Source organism: Prinia subflava, chromosome 12, assembly GCF_021018805.1.
Source record: "Prinia subflava isolate CZ2003 ecotype Zambia chromosome 12, Cam_Psub_1.2, whole genome shotgun sequence".
Classification (NCBI taxonomy): Eukaryota; Metazoa; Chordata; class Aves; order Passeriformes; family Cisticolidae; genus Prinia; species Prinia subflava.
This window is the reverse complement of record NC_086258.1, coordinates 3,442,623-3,461,707: the sequence shown is the minus strand read 5'-3', so window position 1 is coordinate 3,461,707 and position 19,085 is coordinate 3,442,623. Positions and strand designations below refer to the sequence as shown.

The 19,085-nt window shown below is 48.6% G+C and overlaps 1 protein-coding gene across 1 annotated transcript in view; it reads right to left on the bottom strand.

Moving 5' to 3' along the window:
- The window catches only part of PAPPA (pappalysin 1), a 182,580-nt gene that overhangs the window by 19,135 nt on the left and 144,360 nt on the right, over window positions 1-19,085 (bottom strand). Inside the window, exons 16-20 of the mRNA XM_063409222.1 lie at window positions 17,247-17,457; window positions 16,469-16,640; window positions 12,993-13,140; window positions 10,278-10,387; window positions 3,029-3,100 (exon numbers count right to left, since the gene is read on the bottom strand). Of these exons, the coding sequence (XP_063265292.1) occupies window positions 3,029-3,100; window positions 10,278-10,387; window positions 12,993-13,140; window positions 16,469-16,640; window positions 17,247-17,457 (713 nt within the window). The remainder of the gene's footprint in view (window positions 1-3,028; window positions 3,101-10,277; window positions 10,388-12,992; window positions 13,141-16,468; window positions 16,641-17,246; window positions 17,458-19,085) is intronic.

Here is a 19,085-nt window from a genome sequence, read left to right as displayed (position 1 = left end):
CTTCCTTGGAAGTCTAAGCTGTACCTGACAGTAAAATAGGCCCATGCCAGGTATGAGAATCCCAGGCAGCAATGAAAGCTCAGAAGAATGGATGATCAGCAGAGAGCACAGTCATATCTCTGTAACTCTCCTCACACACACAGGCTCATGAGGCCATTCCCATTTTATCTGCTCATTGGAAAATTCACTTATTCTGCAGTGAGAAAAACACACCAGGGACTCCTCTGCAGGAAGACATCATTGCAGAGCAGGCAGGATGGTTTGGGGAGGTTTCCTGGGAGGATTTTGCAGCAATTGCAGTCCCAGAGTGTCCCAGATGATGGATACCTGAAGAAGCAGCCACGAGAGCTTGCCGTGCTCTCCCCAGAGCTCACCATGGCCACACTCATCAGAATTGAAATGAACTCAATGGAGCGGGGCAAATGCACATTTTTACTGCTGATGTGCTGCAAATTTCAATATTTCTATCAGGTAGAGGCAATATCAGACCACAGCAGGACTACCAGGAGGGGACAGACTCATCGAGTGTCACTTGTTTAATTATGTGCAGATACTGAAAATGTTGACAAGGACATCGGAGTTACAGTGTGAGGTTCCTGTCCCTCTAAACTGTCTTAACTCCACTGATTTCCACAGATATTGATTTATTTATACAGGCAAAGACTTTGACTTGCAAGCTCCCTTCCAATTTAATTAATATTCTAAGAGTTAAAAGGGAATGATTTATAAATAGATGGAGAGATATTTTGAGGCCAACTTGGTCGTATTTAAAACCATGAACTTTGTTCAACCCCACAGGAAATTCTGCAGGCTTCTCCATGGTTCTCTTGTGTTGCCTGGCTGTGCCTGCTTGATGGGAAATCTTGACTTTAAATTTCCATCCCTATGCCTGTACCCTACACCTATGAATGCTGGAAAAATCCATAAAGAAACCCGTGGAAGAATTTGCTCTGGCACAGAGTAGACAAGCCAGTCCCTTGGAGGAGAAGAACGGGACAAAAAGCATCTATTCTGATTTGGGACCAAAATCCTTGCCTGGGAGACCCTGCAGGCCTGGCTGTGGAGGTCTCTGCTGCTCTTCATGCATGTCTTAGTGCTCTGATATTTTTGGAGGACAGTACAGGCAATCCAGAGGGACTCATTTGCTATCGAAACACCCAAGCTAGGTGCAGACAAGTCCGGGGCTGACTCATAAGCCTCTGTTCCTGCCACTAGGGAGCGACAAAAAATCACATTGCAGCAGCTGCCGGGGCTCCCACTGCGATCACCAAGAGCCAAATAATGCCCCACTTAGAGCCTCCTGTTCGGGGAAGCCTCCCTAATGCTAAGGACGTCCACACATTAGGGGTTATCAGCTTAATGGCCCAGCATTATTGACCTACTGGCTTATTAGTCTCTGTTTCCACAGTCATGGGGAAAAAAAAAAAATAAAAAGGCATGGTGAAGATGGCATTTCTTCTGAAACCTTAATGCCAAGCTCTGGCCCATCCATGGATCCTGGAAGCAGCATGTTCTGCAAATGATGCTAGAGGCCATTATCAATTGTCTGGGCAAAGCCTTCCCAGATGATGGATTACGATGCAGTGACACTGCTGAATGAATGTTGAAAAGAAGAAAGTTCCTGTTGATGCAGAGGGCTCTGGCAATTAGCAGTGATGGAAGGGAGGAAAATGCTGAGAAGAAGCATGTCAGTAATAATGGCTTCTGGTAAATTATTACATCACTGCAAAGCTGGTCTCAGTAACAACTATCCTTAAACAGCGGGAGGATGGATACCCAGTGGTGCATCAGCACCTGAATGGCATTTTTTAATGGTGGCTGGATGTTATTTCAGCTCTCTTTGGAGAATGGGGGCACCCAGCCAGCCTGCATGAATGCGATGCGTGAGACAGCTTATGACATTCAGAGCACTGACAGCAGAATGCTTTTCATTTAGGGAGCAGCTAGACAGAAACTATTACATTGTTGGAGAGTTATTACCCTCTTGGGCCCAACATTTGTATGCGAAGGAAACCTGTCTTTCACTTCAAGACAAATCACATCCCACAGCAGTGTGGTCTGGAGCTTTGTGTCCTATTCAGGAATTCAGCCCCGTGCTCTGAGAGTTTGGGCAAATAATTTCAGTGTGCTTGGGTTACTGGGTGCTGAGAGCCTGGTCAGTGTGGCAGAAAGTCAGGACATGTGGAGGGAAGACACAGCTCTGCCACTGTCCATCTCCCTCTGTGTCTCTGCCTGTGAGCCAGCTCCTTTCCAAAATGGTCATGGAGCTTCCCAACCTTCCAGAGGCACCACAAGGACTGACTCCTTGATGAGATACTCAAGGACTGGCATGATGGAAACCACACGAGTGCCATGACCCAGACAGAGGTGCTCCAGCCCTGTTCAACCACCAGAAGCACCTTCATTCTTCTCAGACATTTCGAAAAATGCTGGTGGCAGAAACAAGATCCTTCAAATAATTACTTTTTTCAAGTAACTTGCAAGATTCTAAAAGTGTATCACAGCTGAAGTGTAAGTGCATGTTTCTGATTATTCTTTTCTGGTTTAGACAGAGGTGGCCAGTGGAGGGAGGTGTGATTTGCTCACTGTCCAGCTGTGTTGTCCACCCAGTGGTATCATTTCTGGCTTTCCTAAACTTTCTCTGCCCACATCAATGCCCACATCAATGCCCAAAGCTGGCCTTGAAAAGAATTGTCCCTAAAATAAGTAAAGATCAAGGGAAAACAAGAGAAGGCTTTTGCAACTTCCCAGAAACTCCCGGATTCCAGGAAATTCTTTTGGTCAACCAATGTTTTTGAGCTGTTTGATCGTTTAACTCTTGTGAGAGTCACCAATCATCATCTCTGGGAAAACCACCAATTTCCCTACTGAGTGTCAGAACTGATCAGCCTGTGTGATGGGGTGGTCAGGCCAAAATCCTGCTTGCCCCACTTTAAAACCAGAATTTACAGCCCATGTGCCCGCAGTGATTGTTTCTGTAAGATTTAGGAGAGTCGCCACGGACCACCTGAGTTAAAGCCAAACTCACCTCACAGCCTTTAACACAATGAATCAGGGAAGGGTGAGGGTACCACTTGAGTCCTGCCGTGCAGACAACACTCTGGAGGGAAGAAATAAAAAAAATAAAAAAGGAAAAAAGAAAAAAAGCAACAGGTTAAGACAAAGAAATCAGTGTACAGAAAGTCAGTGTGCTGGCTCCTATGGCTCTCCAGCACTTAAACCAATGAAGTTCAGTTCCTAACACCTCTTGTGTTCTCAGGACCTGGCTGTCCTCCAGGTATTTACAAGAAGTGTTGGACTTGACACTTGCAATAACAGAGCATTTGAGATTAAAATAATATTTGAGGTTCTCCTAAAATGTCATGTCCAATATTTCACTCATGGTGGGGGAACGTGGCAGGGAAAGGCAAAAGCACAGGTCCACTTTTGCTCTTGGGTAGGGGGAGGTATTGTAGTAATTAATTTAGGGATTTCTTTGGTGCTGCCAAGCATTGCTTTCTTTCCCTGCCTATCATACCTTTGCTTCCTGAAGACGGAAGCAACTAAAGGTGGATTTTCAGATACATTTTAGCACCATCTTAAATAAAAGCACCTCCCACCACACACCTTCAGAATAACCCCCAGACAGGACAGCATCCTCTGCTACATTTTATGAGCTTTATAATGATTTCTCTGCCAATTCTGTCTATAGAAAAAAGTTGTGCATTCGGTTTTAGGTAAAAGTGATGTCCAGCCTCCTAGACAGTGACACAGCCAGGGCAGCCATAGACACGGACACCTAGATTTAAAGAGTGGATGAAAACTTTGGTTGGTTCCACACCATGGGAATCCTGGAGATAGGACTCCCATCCATCCAGCAGGACATCAGGCACAATGTTCTTTTGGGGTTATTGCCCATGGATGAACCACCAGTGTCCAGCTGAGCAAGATGAACACACAGGCACTCACCTGAAGTGTGGGGTTGGGGTTGGATGGAGGCCTGGGGAAGGAAGAGATTGACATTTGGGAAGACCCAATGCACAAGTCATCCCTTCCTCTGCTCATCTGAGGACTAATTTAATCCATCTGCAGGGGAACCTCAGCTTGTTTTTACAGTTTCTGTCATTTGAGGCTTACCTGGCGCGTGCTGGAAAAAAGGACTTTTATACTATCTGACTCGGGCTGTTTATCTTTCCGATGCTCTTGGATTTTCCACTATTAGTCAAGCCCAGCCTGCCCCACCTGCCTCGCAACAGGGCCTGTCTGTGTGAGCAGAGAAGTGGCTGGGAGGGGAGGATGTTGTTTATCCCCTGGGAGGGAGGGAGGGAGGCTGCAAGGTGCGGGGCCCCGCGGTGCCACACGTTCCCCCGGCGCCCTCCTGACAGACAGCTGGAGATTTCCAGGCTGTCGCCTGCCACAAATGGTGAGGGGTTTTCTTCTTCCTCCCCCCACCCCCTTCTGCTTATTGCACTTCAGAGGAGAAAGAAAGGAAACTTTTCTAGGCTTGAAAATAAACAAGGCCAGTCAACAGAGCGGGAGCGGGGGGAGTAAAGGAAGCGGTTCAAGAGCATTTGAACCCAAGAATTAGAACAAAGTGAAAAAATTCAGGAGTTTGTCTCCTGTACCCAAGGCCAGCAGACAATAAGTGGAAGAAGTGCACTTCCAAAGAGCACCTCACATTCCCCTGGTAAGAAGCATCAATATTTACAAAACCTCACACTCTGTGTGAGTGTATGAGCATGCAGAATGAACAAAAGAAACCAAATAGCCCTGAACCAGGCTCTGCAGAAAGGAGCTTTCCACATGAGAGCAATCCCTTGCAGAGGATGCACTGTCTGTTTTCCTGACCCTTCAAGTATCAAAACACCAGCACCTCCCTTAAAGGAACGGATGGGAGCTGAAATCTCCGCTGAGACAGTTCTCTCTGAGTGCTCACTCAAGGTCATCCTCAATCCCAAACACAGCCTTGGGCTGAGCACCCTCCAGGGAATGGGAATGCAGCCCCAGTTTGCTGTGCACAGCATAGGAAAGCCAGGTGCCAGGTTAATCACTGGGTCAGTGGGACATTCCCATTCCTCTGGAGTGGCACCTGCCAACAGCTTCACACCAGTTACTTTGTCCTCCCCTTGCATCATTCTTAGCTAGCAGAGACCACTAGAACTGAATTCAATCCTTCTGACATCCCTGGAGCTGGAAGCAGAGGGAAGGACCCTAGGCCATAGTCCTGACTCCTCTTTCTGGTTTTCCAAGCCCTCAGTTCCTACCACCCAGCCTGTTTGTACCCTCAGGCTGCTGCTGGGCTGTGTGCGGTGTTCTGGGAGAGGACTTGAGTAGAGGGAGAGACTGGGCTAGAAAACCAAGAAATTGGGAATGATTGTGATTGCTGGGCATCGTTTCTGCCTCCTGCAGTGCAAACAGGCATACAGGTGCCACAGGGGGCTGCATGGGTCACCTGAGACAAACAAATGTATAGAGAGCAAGCGAGGATGGGTGTTGTGGTTTGTTTGCCTTTGTTCTGGCTTGTTAAGGTTTTTTCCTTTCTCTGATGTAATCATTAAGAGTTTGTACCATCCCCTTTATATGGCAATCCTCATACCCCCTCCCTGATCCCTTGTCCATCACTCAGTGTACCTTTCCCTTCTTCTAGAAGGCTCTGGGAAGGGCATCGAGTGTTGGGCTGGAAAGCAGGGGTCCCTTCCCTAATGTACCCTCAGTGGTTATCCTCATGGTCTGTTATGTGCCCTGTTCTCCCCCCAGCCTTCCCCCACTGGCTGATGAGTGGTTCCCCCTTGTACCCTCCTCTCTGTAAAAGGGGCTGTGGGCTGCGAGCCTGGCTCTCTGCACAGTCTGTACCTCTAGATCCAGGAGCTCTCTGGAGACACCAGTAAAGACCTGGACTGGTACCACTGTGGAGAGCCTCTTTCAGCCTTGGCTTTCTGCTGACCACAGCCTCTCGTGCTCGGGTAACGCCCGTAGCTGCCCCTCGGTACCCCAGGGCACTGAGGAGTGTCCCCAGCTGCCTGAGGGACACTTCTGCTGGCCGGGGTCCCCAGTCAGGGTGACCGGGAGGCACAGTCTCAGATGGATAAAGGTGGTACGTGAGTATGATCTGATGGAAAAGGTGTGCACAGACAGGTAGACTCAGAATGCCAACCAAGGGTGTGGGAAGAGCTGTGCTGAAGCCCCCCATGCCAGCTGGTGCCTGGGGAATAAAGCCCATCTGTCCATGGAGGCCTGTCCCTTCCCTGTGCTGTCCCTTGCTCCAGGGCCCCGTGGTGACATCTGCTGCCCTGCTGTCCCCATTCCCCTGGTGCATGGGCTCCTGCAGCACAGCTGTGCAGCCGGGTGGGTCAGCACCAGTGCTGTCCCCAGCCCAGGAACGTCACCCTGCCACACCTGCCGTGGGTGGCTGGGGCTGCATCTGCTGGGAAGGGAGAGGGAGCAGGGCCACGCTCCCACAGGAGGTAACAAAGAGCCAAGGGAGCAAATCAAGGGTCATTTTCTCCTCATGAAGGAAGATCCAGTGCCTCCGGAGCTGGCGCTTCCCTCCCGTGGTGGGGCTAACACAATGATGTCAACCCTTTGTGGGCTGCACAGGAGATCGGGTTTCCCACAGGGAGACCAGTGGAGAGCTTTCCTCCACCTCAGATGGGTCAAGTGTCCCCCCGGGCTGGAGCCTGGGGACTGGCATCTCCTGCTCTCAGCTAACTCACTCCTCAGGCACTAAAGGAACACAATTAACAGCAGCCTTTATGTGTGATGGGATCAGCCAGTGCTGCCAGGAAAGGGGACCTGGGGGCTGCCTCCTCCTGTAGCTACAGATGGAATGGGATCTCCTGCCTTCCCAGGAGTAGAGCTGCTGCACCACGGTGGGTCACATCACCATTCTGTGACTCAGTTTTCCTGCTCTAAAATGAGGCCAAAATGCTCAAAAAAACCGCCAAAAAGCCCACAAACAAACAAACAAAAAACACCCAAAAACCAAAAACCAAACCAAAACAGAAAAACCCAAACAACAAAAACCAACAACAACACAAAAAACCCCACACCAAACAAAACAAAACAAAAAAAATGGAGAGGGGAAGGAAGGAGGAAAAGATCAAAGCTTAAATGATTAGGGGAGTATTTAAGGAACATTCCCACTAACGAGTTCTGGACATTTTTAATCCCAGGGCTTCCAGTCCTCACGGGAAGAGGGGCCATGGCCAAGCTCAGCCCAGCAGAGCTGGGACACGCAGACCCTTTGAAGGCTCTCCCAGGCATGCACATGCCTGCACACACTTAGCCTGTCCCTAGTCAGCACTAAGGCAAGAACCCAAGTTCAGACAACCTAAGAAATGAGGTGTCTGCTCTGTTTCTCTGCAGTCAATGGGAAAGAGCTGTCAAGCTGTCTCTCAGAGATATTTCTCTTTTTTCTCCCCACTGCCTGCACAGGCAGTCCTGGCAGCTCTATCCATTGGCGTCTTCAGCAGCTCAGTGTGCCACACACAGTGAAGGAAAAATTGTGGGGACAGCACTGGCTGCTCTGAACACACCCCACAGCACAACAGAGGCACAGAAGATTTCAGGTGATTTTTTTTTCCTTGCTGAAAATACTGATTTGGAAGACACTGCCAGCTTATACTGATTTCAGCAAAGTGTTTCAGACCCAACAAAGCAACTCAACCTAAACCAATTCTGAAAAACACAGAAATATTTAGACATTTTGTGAAATGAAATATTTGTTGTTGTTTATTGTTTGAGAGGACATTTAATTGCTAAGTTTTTGTTGTGTTTTTGTTTTTTTCTTTAGTTTTCACTAAACATAAATTTTACAAAATCTCCTTGGAAATTAAATGCTGCCTTATGCTCAAACCAACATGTTTTTTCTTCCAATTTTTTGGTTCACCAAAAATCACAATAACAAAAGAGTCACTTTGATTAGGGAATTTTTTTTTCAATTTAAGAGAACTTTGAGTGAACCGAAAAGTCAAGTGATTTGCACAGCTCTGCTCTAAACAACCCTCAGAGAAGGGATAGTTCCTTCTTTCCATTTTGCTTCCATAACAGATGTTGCTTGAGCTGCTACAGACAAATTATTTATTTTTTCTTGTCAGCTCTCCCCGTGTTTTCTCTGTCCCCATCCCCTCAAAGGTAAGCACCACAGATCAGTCCTGCCTTTATCTTCTTCCCATCCTGCCCTAATTTGTACTTTACTTGTGCCTGAAATTAAAGCAACAAAAAGTGTTTCCTTTGCGTCATTCAAGTACTCGGAGATGCACAAAGCCTCGCCGTGTAAATGCAACCAGCTGCTCCCTGTGCTCATATGGCACAGCAGCAAAGCTGTCACTGGCCATAAACAGAGACACGGATTATTGATGATATATAACACATTGCCATGGGGACCTTCCCCCAAGGCATCCCAGTCCCATCTCTCCAGGGTGTCCCCACTCCCATCAGAAGCAGAGTTTCTCCTGTGGGTGACATCCCCATAGCTGCAGAGTTGGATAAGATGGACATTTTACAGCTACCAATTTTTAATTAAGGATTGTTTTTTTTAATCCCTTCTGGCATGTCTTCCCTCCCAACACAAGTTTTCCAGCCCAAATCTCATCCTCTAGTTACAAAGCATTTGTGGCGTGGAACCTGTATCTGCTCAGGACCTAAAGCTCTTGCAAGATCTTCACCATCAGGGAAAAAAAAAAAAAAAGGGCTTATTTACTATGGTGCTCTTGGAAACCATGATTTCTCCTCCATCCCTCACTCCCCTTGTCTCCCCCTTTACTACTCTATGTTTTCCCTGCTGCCTAATGAGCCCTCCAGAGACCTGCAGGTATAAAACTCGTTACAGCTCCCTCCATGTACCCGCATCAATAAGTGAAGGAGTGCAGAGAGAACGGGAGGGAAGCTGTCACTTTATTTCCCCATGAATTACAAACCACTTTAAAGTCTGGCACTCAGGAAAGGGCCAGTGAGAAATTGCCCCTCATACAGAGATAGGGGTTTTCTTTATGTTTCATGCCAGAAACTTGGCAAAGCCTTGGCTTTAGGCAGTCACAGAACCTCAGCGTCTGGAGCGAATGGGAAGCTGGGAAGAACATTATGAGCCTGTCATGTTCTCTGGACTTAGGTTTCCCTCTCCTTTCCCAGATTTACTCTCTTGCTTTGTGTGAAACTGTGAAGTTCAAAGTGGTGGAGAGTTCTGGAGCCACTTGCTACCCACAGCCATGGCCAGATTTCAAAAATCCCCAACTCTGGGCGCACATTTAGGCATGTAGAGAAGCAAATAGACTGTCAAAGCTGCTCAGGACGTGCTGGGGCTGTGTTGGCTGCTTGTTCTCCTTCTTAATGGAGTTCAGGTGTGTAAAACAGACTCCTGCAAAGCCAGGACCAAGTATGCAAAAGCCAGAAGTGTTTGCTCAAGCACCACCAGTAACTTGCACCCTGGTGACACCTGATGTGCCACCGTCTTCCACCACATGCTCCAGCGTGTCCAGTTAGACTTCCACACCTGCAGAAATACTGTAAAGCCACAAACACCTGGTTTGTTTGTAGGAATGTGAGGGTTTCCAGGAAGAGTTAGGTGAGCGTGTCTCCCACTGGCACCCAAGTGTGGGCATGACACCCAGCAGCTGTTTGCTGCCAGAGGGGCTGAGTGTGTGTGTGTGTGCAAGGCACTGCCCGTGGGTGTGCACGTCCCCATCAGGGCACGCTGCCACTGGTGTGTGCTGGAGGACGCTCAGGACAGAGCTGTGAGCAGCCAGTGCTGGCTGTGCCTTTGCAGCAGGCAGGAGGGAGAAGTGGTGACCTCTGGAAGGGGCTGTGCTGAGCAGGCAGCTCTCGCATGCGGGCGCAGGGGCGGGGGGAGCACTCAGCCAGCTCCACGGGGTCGGGAAATGAAAAACCCTCTGTATCAGCTTCTTTTGTCATCCAGAAGCGGCACAGAAAAATCCACCCAAAGAATGCAAAATACGGAACAGGAGGAAGAAAATAAAGCCTGGCCAGTGCCCTTTCTCTGGCTGTCCGTCACATCTTCCTGTGGCATGGATCCCATTTCCAGATCAAACCCCAGGGATGTGAGGCCTTTACCTTGAACTGCCTTTCACTAGGAAAACACAGAGAAAGCAACTTGGAGAGAGAGCCACTTGGAGAGAAAGCCATCATGTTACCGGAACAGACCCAAGAAAAATCAGGAATTCTTTCCTAAAGGTCTAAATTCCCCATTTTCCCCTCATCGAATGAACCACAGGTAACACTGATCACTCACTGCTCATACACATGCAACAAAGGACGTGGTTGTGCAGTGGGCAGGCACTGACCTTCACTCTCTGAGGGTTCATCCAGTGCTGGATGTCTTGCACAGTCTCGTTCACGCGCAGGAGGATGGGCTCGTGACTGTGATCCTGACAGGAGGTGGTACACTCTGTGCCTGCTCAAAACACAAAGGGGATAAAGCTAAAGGAGAAAGCAGACAGCTTCTGACCCTTCCAGCATCCTTCCAGCTGAAGGACAGGATTACGGCTCGTTTTTCCTAAATTGCAATTAGCAGTCAACCATAACTATCACATATCTCCGAGCCACATGTGAAGTGCTGAGCACAGCCCTGTACTAAGCAGGAGAGCGTGGGGGTGGCAGGTATTCCAGGGTCTTTCTGAACAAGCTGCAAATCTAAGTGTTTCTCTGGCTATTAACTCCAAGAAGGGGGTCAGGTTTTGAGCTTTCAGATCATCAAGACAATGTGAAGGTTTTTCCATTTCAACTGCTTGAGCTTTCAAGCAATGGGGCTGATTAGGGAGAGGCTGTTGAACTTATCTCACCTGTGACATGGTAGAAACCTATTGTTTGATCTGTCAGATTTACAAACATCCAATAATAATCTTCCAAAGGGTGACCAAGCCTAATGATATTGGAGACCAGCTATCGCCCAAGTCCCACAGTCAATAAGAAGTACGCAGAAAGGTAATGATGGCTTTGTTCACACATAAACCTGCTTTTTCTCTGATTAACTGTCATGCCCAGTGGGAATCCTGTCCTTTCTTTATTAAAACATGCTGCGATACTCTGCAGCAATATCCCAGAGCCCTGTGGTGACACAACCATAAGCCCTTGTGTGTTGGACCATTACCATTTCCCCCCTGGAAAATCACTCTTGAATGGCACAGCTGCTGCAAACATGTCATTAGGATTTCTGCACTCCAATCAGCGCTGGGGGAGGAATTAATGTCTGCACTGGTTTGGAGAGCTGGACCTTTGGCTCAACACACGCCTCAGCCTGGAAGGGCAGATTAGGTGTCTGAGGAATTACTGAAGGTGTGTGGGATTCATAGTGACCACGACTGGTTGCTATTATTTTTCCCACCTGCTTCTGCCTTCTCACATTCTCCACTTGGAGGAGTCAGTGGGAGCAGCCAGACCTTGGCTGGGAAGATGGGGAGTGCTTGGAGTTTGTTTTGCTTTCCCAGGACACCTGGAAGTGGCTCCAAGGACCTACTGGATGAGGCCTATTGACATCACCCCCGTAGTGAACGACTGGCTCCCTCCATAAGCGTGGTGAACGCTTTTCCAAAAAGACATTGACCAGGCTTTCAAAAACGCAAAGAAGAGAGGAAAACCCCAACATCTGATCCTAAAGGTTGGTGCTGGGAGAGTCGACAAAATGTGTGGTATGTCTCCATCTGCTGAGGATGAGAACCAGGAGCCCCCTCTGAGCTCTAAATCCCTCTCCAGAGAGAGCCACAGTCCTGTGGGGGGTCTGCCCCATGCACCCCTCACCTCCACGATGCTGTGTGGTCCCATCCTGGGGTCAGGCCCACCAGTCCCTGGGACTGGCACCTGCCGACAGTCACTGCGACAGGAGCCAGAGCTGGCAGGCGCCCAGCGCTGAGATGCTCCCCTCCAAACCAGGAACTGGGGCTTCTCTCCTTGCAAAAACCTGTCTGGCCCTGGAGGTAACCTCGTCTCAAGGGTAAAACGCCTCTCCACATTAAGAGTCACCGCAGCCTCCTCGCCGCTCGCTCTCCCGCGCTCCACCACGCTCGTGGAGAGGAGCGGGTCGGAATTGTTTTGATATATGATCTGTAATTGGCATCATTACAGAGCGGTGATCTCATCCAGGTCGTGTTCTCCTCCCCGGGGAGGGAACACAAGGAGGCTCGTAGTCCTCCGCACGGCTGCGATATAATGAGGGAGCCGCGCAAGGAGGAAATTTCTCCAAGTTCAAAGGGACAGGCGGAGGCAGGAGGGGGAGGGCAGGGGCTGGGAAGGGGGCTGCAGGAAGGGGCCTCGCAAACCTGTGTGGGCTGCAGGCAGTGCAGCTCCTGTTGCAGCCCTTACAGCAGGGAGACCCCAAAATGGGGGCTAAAAATACAATATAGTGTGTACAGCTCAGAGTGTCTGTCCCTCCCTGTGCCTGGTGACACAAAGCCAAGCTGAGTGCAGGGGTCATCACCCCTTGCACAGGGAACAGGTACCCCAGAAAGAAGGAGGAAAGCAGACCCTTTAAAACAGTTCCTAAACAACTGTCATGCCAAAAGGAATGCTCAGCTGGTCTCATATTGTTTCTGGGGAGACCTGAACTACCCTAGTGCTGCATTCTCCTGTCACCTCCCTGCCTTTCAGCTTCTGGAGCATGGGTTTGTGCATGTGGCTGAAGGAGTGGGGCATTATGAAAGCGTAAGAGCAAGAGCAGGTACAGTCCCTCCCTGTATTTTGCAGACTGGATGTCTCTCTGGCACAGCCTGGTATGCTGCTGCCCCTGAAACCAAGCTGGCCAAGAAGGAACACCAGGAAACTGGAAGGCCTGCAAAAAACCTGCAGCCAGAGAATGTTACATGTCCCTGGTCTCTGAGAGCTTCACATTTCCCAAAAGCATTTCCCTGAAAAGCCTCCCGTAGCAGGTTCTCACTCGGGCAAACAGGTCCACAGGAGGTGACTTGAAGGACTGCAGGCTCCTTCCTCCCTCCCTGCCATCCCCATCCTCTTGCAGCTCTCCTGCTGCCTGCTCCCATCTGGGGACAGGGGATGCTCCCACCCACCTATGCCGTAGCCGCCGGCGCACTGCAGCTTCAGGTGGCTGTTGAGCTGGGTGGGCAGGGCACACTGCCCCTGCATCTCCCTGCACAGGTGGAAGGACCCGCTCCAGGTGCCGTCCTTCCGGCAGTGGATCACGTTGCTCCCACGGCCCTGGGAACGAGGGAAGGAGAAAATTAGGGTTGACACAAAAATTAGAAAGGAGAGGCTGAGAGGTGAGAAGTGAGCAGAGCTCAGCTGGGGGCAAATTTCTGTTGGAGCTGGAGAAGGCCCTGGTTGGGACTGCCAGCACTGGGTGGGGCAAGAAGTTTTCTTCCAAAGAATAAAGAAAAGGAAACCTTCAGTGCTTTCTCTCTCTCTCTCTCTCTCTCACACACACACACACACACATCTCCTCTGTGCAATTCAAGGTCTTTACAAGCCCCTTGCAAGGTCTACACCTTACAACAGCCCCACTCCTGTCGCAATAAAGGTGCCCTCACCCCATTTGCCTTCCTTGTTACAGAGGGGTTGGTGTCAAATGCAGACAACCTTTTTCCTCCTCGCATTTTCTAACCAGTTACATCATCTGTCTTGAAAAAGAAAGAATCCCCAATGGCCACTGGAAGGAGGAAGGGAGAGAGGGACATGAGCTTAGCAGGGCAGAACGTGCTCTTTAGAGCTTGGCTGCCTTGAGTGACAGCAGGTGAAGGGGCTGAGACGGACACGCACAGAGGCAGGTGGGGAGGACAAAAAAAATCCTCTGGTGTGGGAATGGGCAAGGAACAGAATATGACATTTCTCTTACAGAAAAGATTCTCCGTATGATACTGAAGAATGAATACCAAAGTCCGAGGGGAAATATCATGCCCTTTAAAAACAACAAAGGAGTGCACAGGCAATCTTTTGTCAGATCTATCCTCACGGCATTGGGCCTTTCTGTCAAACAAGCTGTTCTGTGGGATCTGCGAGCCTGTCTGCCATGGGGCAATGTGGGACATTCAACAGGAAGATGTCTGGTGTGCTTGGGCTCCAAAACTCCTGTGGGGTTCTTACTGGGTGGGAGAATCATGCAGGATCTCTGCTTCTCCTCACTTGTTTTTCATGCCAGACAATCTACCCGCCCTGCTCTTGGACACTGTGCTGGATATCTTTGGGGACCCTTTAATGAGCTGTCCATGCTGGGATTCCTGCAGGAGTGCTGAACCTTTTGGAGGAGCTCTGCCCCACAACTCCCACCCATTGTTGCAGAGGGACCAGCATGGAAGAGGGCTCAGCTTTCAGTGGTAGTTTCCCCCTTGATATCCTAATGCTTCCCTTTTTTTTGCTCAGCTTTGTTAACGAACACAATGTTTAGTGAGATGCAAAGTGGTCTTAGCAGCAGACTACAGTGTGGGACCTGCTTCCCCTTCTCTAGACATCTGGCCATTGCCAGAAGTAATAAGGAAATCATATGAAAGCAATAATGGAGCAGATGGACTCAGGGTGAGATCCAGCTTGGTGATTCTCACCTAAGGGCCAGTTTGGCAGAGATTGATTAATTTAGATCTGACTGTTGATATGATTTGTGTACAATATGCAGAAATGGAAGACCCTTGCTCTGGTGCCAGGGGAGGTACCTGCTTAAATGACCATTACATTCCTGGTGATTAAGAGATGCTGTACGTGCAGCCAAGCAATGATCTTTCAGCATGGTGACAAAGTCAGGAATAAATTGCTAAATTATAATTGAGCACAATTTGCTGTTTTAGCAACTGCACTTCCCTTGCTATTTCCATCCCAGGGTTCAAACATGCTTCTCAAAAATGAGCCATGAAACCTGATTTATGTTCCTGGAGCTGGCTGTGCTTGAGGGTACACTTGTATAGTTTCACCAACATACTCAGAGATCCCAGGATATCCATTGCTATAGTAACATACTGTCCATCATTCCCTGACCTGCAAAATCTCTTGTGAAAATCCCTGCTGGGTTTCTTGCTTGGATGCAACGTGTATTATCACCTTATATAGCTGAGAGAGACTTAGTGGGGTTTAATCCTTAAATAATTAACACCTCTCAAGTGGTTCTGGCTTGTGCCAGGAGTCCATGCTCTTCTTCTGTAGCCTGTTTTCTGGGAGATCTGAAAACACTTTTCACTGTAAATCCCTTTCTCAAGATTTTATCTGTTCCTTTGCCCAAGGTGCTTTCACAGCTGAGCAGTCACTCCTCTCCCTCCCATGAACAGAGTTGTGTCTCTCCCTTTCCAGAGCTCACTTCATTACTGCTGAAACCCTGACTCCACTGCTTGCTCCTCTTGGTGTTCACCTCGTTTAAAAGCAAACAAAAGCCCACCACAAATTCCACCAGCTGTCCTTGCCCTGGAGGTCCGAGTTTCCCCGCACTGGAAGTGCTGGAACACGGCATGGGCCATGCTGCCCCTCTGAGCAAGTGATGGATGTACAGAGCCACAGCTGCTGTCCCAGAGCTCCCACCCCTCTGCACCCATGCCTGCAGCTTCTCATTTCACACTGCTCATAACCTCACTCCGAATCTTAAACAAGGAAAACTCTTCCAGGTGCCCTGATGTGAAACTTTGGGGCTCTGCCTGTTGTCCCCGAGGAGAAGGCAGGCCAGAGGACAGGGAACAGGGGCTTTTAGCATGTGGAGCAGGTACCAGAGGTGTCTTTCACATAATTGGCCCTAGGGCAGGATTGGTACTTTAAGGTCCTTAGATTCTGGAATGATATTAAACAGCCCTTGTCAGAGCACTCCCTACTCCAAGTAGTGCCTGCAGTAGCTGCAGCTTCCACATCCCCACTTCTTCTTCCCAAGCAAAGGGAGCAGCAGCAGCACTTCTGGGAGAAGTTGGTTATCTCACAAACTATAATTACCTATGGTGAGGAAAAGTAGGCATTTCAAATAAGATAGTAGAGGCCAGACCTTCTCATATCAGTGAGCACAGCTCCCAGGAAGCCAAAGGCAACATGCTGATTTGTGCCAGATGAGGATCTGACCTCTGATGCCAGATGACAACTTCACAGCCAGAAAAACATGGAAGTTTAGAGAGAATTCACCTGAATAGTTGTAATCTCTATGGTGTTAAATTGTCACACAACGCACAGACATACAATGGTAAGAACTAGAGAGAAAAGCAAGGTAAAACAGAATAAATAAATGAGATAAGTGTAGATAACTCACATTCTACTTACGTTCATTTGTTGCTCCTTATTTTCTAGCCAGATCATAAAGCCACTGTGGCAGATTTTTCTGCCACTTAGTGTCCAGAAACAGTAAGTCAGTCACTTCTAATCCTCTACAGGTAATAGTTAATACTGTTACTACTGTCACAAAAATAACATCTCCAGGCTCTCCCTCAACTTTAATAATGTTTTTTTTCCTTCTGCATCTCCCTGGTTTCGGAAGAGCTGTGTCCCTCGGCCTCTCCAAGATCAGCATCCTTGGGGAAGGTACAACAAAGCCAGACTGGTGTGGTCTGAGGTGATTTGGGTAAGGGAGACTCACCGTCTGAGCGTCATCATCCTCACACTTGATGCGGCACTCGCTGTTGAACTGGAACCCGTTGGAGCACTGGTAGAGCCCGTGGAACTTGGAAGGTGGAGGGTCACAGGTGACGGGCACGCAGGCGCCCGGCAGCCACGTGCCGTCCTGCGTGCACTGGATCTTAAAGGCTCGCCTTTTCGTGCAGGAAAAGAAAAAAAAAAAGCAACATTTAGTGAGCGGCTGAGTCAGCTGGGAGCCTCTAAAGCCTCTGAGCTCTGCTAGCAGGTTGCAGGAGATGGGCGTGCTCGAGCTTTTAACACTTGGGGAACAAGTTGTGAACCTGCGTCATGAGGTCTCTGAGCAAAAATAACGATTATTTGCAAAACCGACATTGAGCTGCCCAGCCTAAACTCCTCTTTTGGCCTTGGACACATCTCTCAAGAACTCAGCTTCCCAGGCTTGTGGGCTGTGGTTGGTTTGAAGTGGGTTTGTGCAGAGTCAGAAGTATATGACAGCACTAACCCTTTTCTGCAGGGTTTCAAAGGGGACTCCCCAGGCTGCATATCAAAGGGGTATTTCTAAGGTAAAGGCTGTTTTTTGAGCACTGGTCAGGATTTTCCAAGAAGCCTAAGTGAGCTGGGTGCCTAAACTGACACTGCACAGTTATGTGCATGAAGGAATTGCTCCATGATATTCCCTATGGCACTCCCAGTCTGTGATAAACAACCCATTCCCAAAATCATTTTAACTCATGGCTTTCTGAACCAGGCTGATGGCACAACTATAGTCTTTCACGTACTTTCTTGATTTTCTGGAGGATCCAGGGACGTGGTAACCTGGTTTGCATTTGTACTTGCAGAACGAGCCCACTTTGTGCTTGTCTTCTCGGCAGCGAGAGGTCTGGAGATCTGCGTTGGGGACGACGGAGGGTGCTCGACACATCAGCTCACACAGGGCCTCAGGAAAGGACCACAGCCCGTCCTCCATGCAGGTCAAGTTGCTGTTGTTTCCTGAGAAGAGCAGTGAGGAGAGTTAACAACGTTCAGCAGGACTGTTTTCTTCTGAAATGTCGTTACACCCATGAGATATCAAAAGCCCCTTCAGCCGGTTTGACAAATCCAACTGCACTGAACATTCGTGTGTCCTATGCCTTCACTGGCTCTAGATGATGTCATTAAATCATTAAGGACTCTGCTTTCAGGTGACAGGCAGGCAGTGCTTATTTCAGGAAATGCTATAGCATAGGGAAGCCACACGGGCTTTGTCATCTTTTGTATTTCTCTTCCTTATTTTGTTCCTCTCTGAAAGGAAGCTTGTTTCATACACCAACCCCCCTCCTCTCCAAAGCCATGCCTTTAACAGAGGGTTTGGTGCCATCATATTCTTCATTCTGTGTTATATCTTTCCCCTGGATCTGTCCCTTTTATTTCAATTTGGAACCTTTTGGAGCAGCATCTGTTAGTATTACAGTCACTACTCCAACACAATGAGGAGCCATTCTCAGCTGGGGACTCTCAGTCCTTGGGGACTACTGTGATAAATATGATTCATAATACTCATTAGAGACTCATTTTCCTCAGGAAGCTTTCTTGGCCAACACCTCAAAGGTAAAAGGTACAATGGATCTATTTGCTTCTGCTATGACCTAGTTGACTTCAGAAGGTTAAGCTAAAAGTAGCCCAGTCTCAGTGTATTTTACATTCTTTGTTATTTTATACCATATGTTGAAAAGGAATAAGCTTTTCCTAAGAAACAAAGCACAGCTATGAGCCACTAACCCTTCAAAAATCCCTAATATTCCATTGAAATCCCTGAGCATTGCTGCAGGAACTCTTCTCAACCCACAAGGCATATTTTCAACAGTGAGCCAACTTCGGAGTTATCCGAAATAATACTGACAAACTGCTAACCCCGGAGCCATGCCATCTCTCTTCGAGGGAAGGAAGAGAGCTGGGGCATGAGGCTGGAATTCAAAGAAGAAGAAAACAAAAGGCTCTGGAGGGCTCAGGAAGGTATGTGGAGGAGCCCTCCTGCCCTGCCCTCAAAGATAAGAGAAGCCACATTAAATCAGTCCCGGATTTCTCTCTCCCCTCCCCAACTGCAGATGATTGCAGAGGTATTTTGTGCAGAAGGCAGCTCTTTTCTGGAGCACCAGCATGTTCCTCTGCTCTGACTCATGCAGCAGCTCCCAGCCCAGCCGTGGTGATATCATACTTGCCACTGCAAAGCGATAAGCTGTGACATTACCAACAGTGGCTGTCATGACGTCAGTGATTGAATTAGGCATGACTCATTCCAACGCTGTTCTCCAGAAGCTCAGTGGCAACATTTATTAGTCATCAGTGATGGCTCTACACCGAGCAGAGCCTTTACCTCACAGCTCAGTGTTTCTGGACAAAAGTGAAGTGATGCTACACACCAGAGCTGCAGCTCCTGACCTGGGTTTGGTTGTCATCCCTCCAGCTACCCCTGCCTGAGTCATCAGCTCTTATTGGTCATGATGAGTATAATTATTTTCACTGCCTGCTCAAAAAAATTTAAAGCACTTCAAATGAAAAAAAAAAACAACCTTTTCATGAAGGTAGCCCTGTGACTGTATAAATAGAAAAAGGGAGGTTTTTGTTAAAAAGTAGTCTTA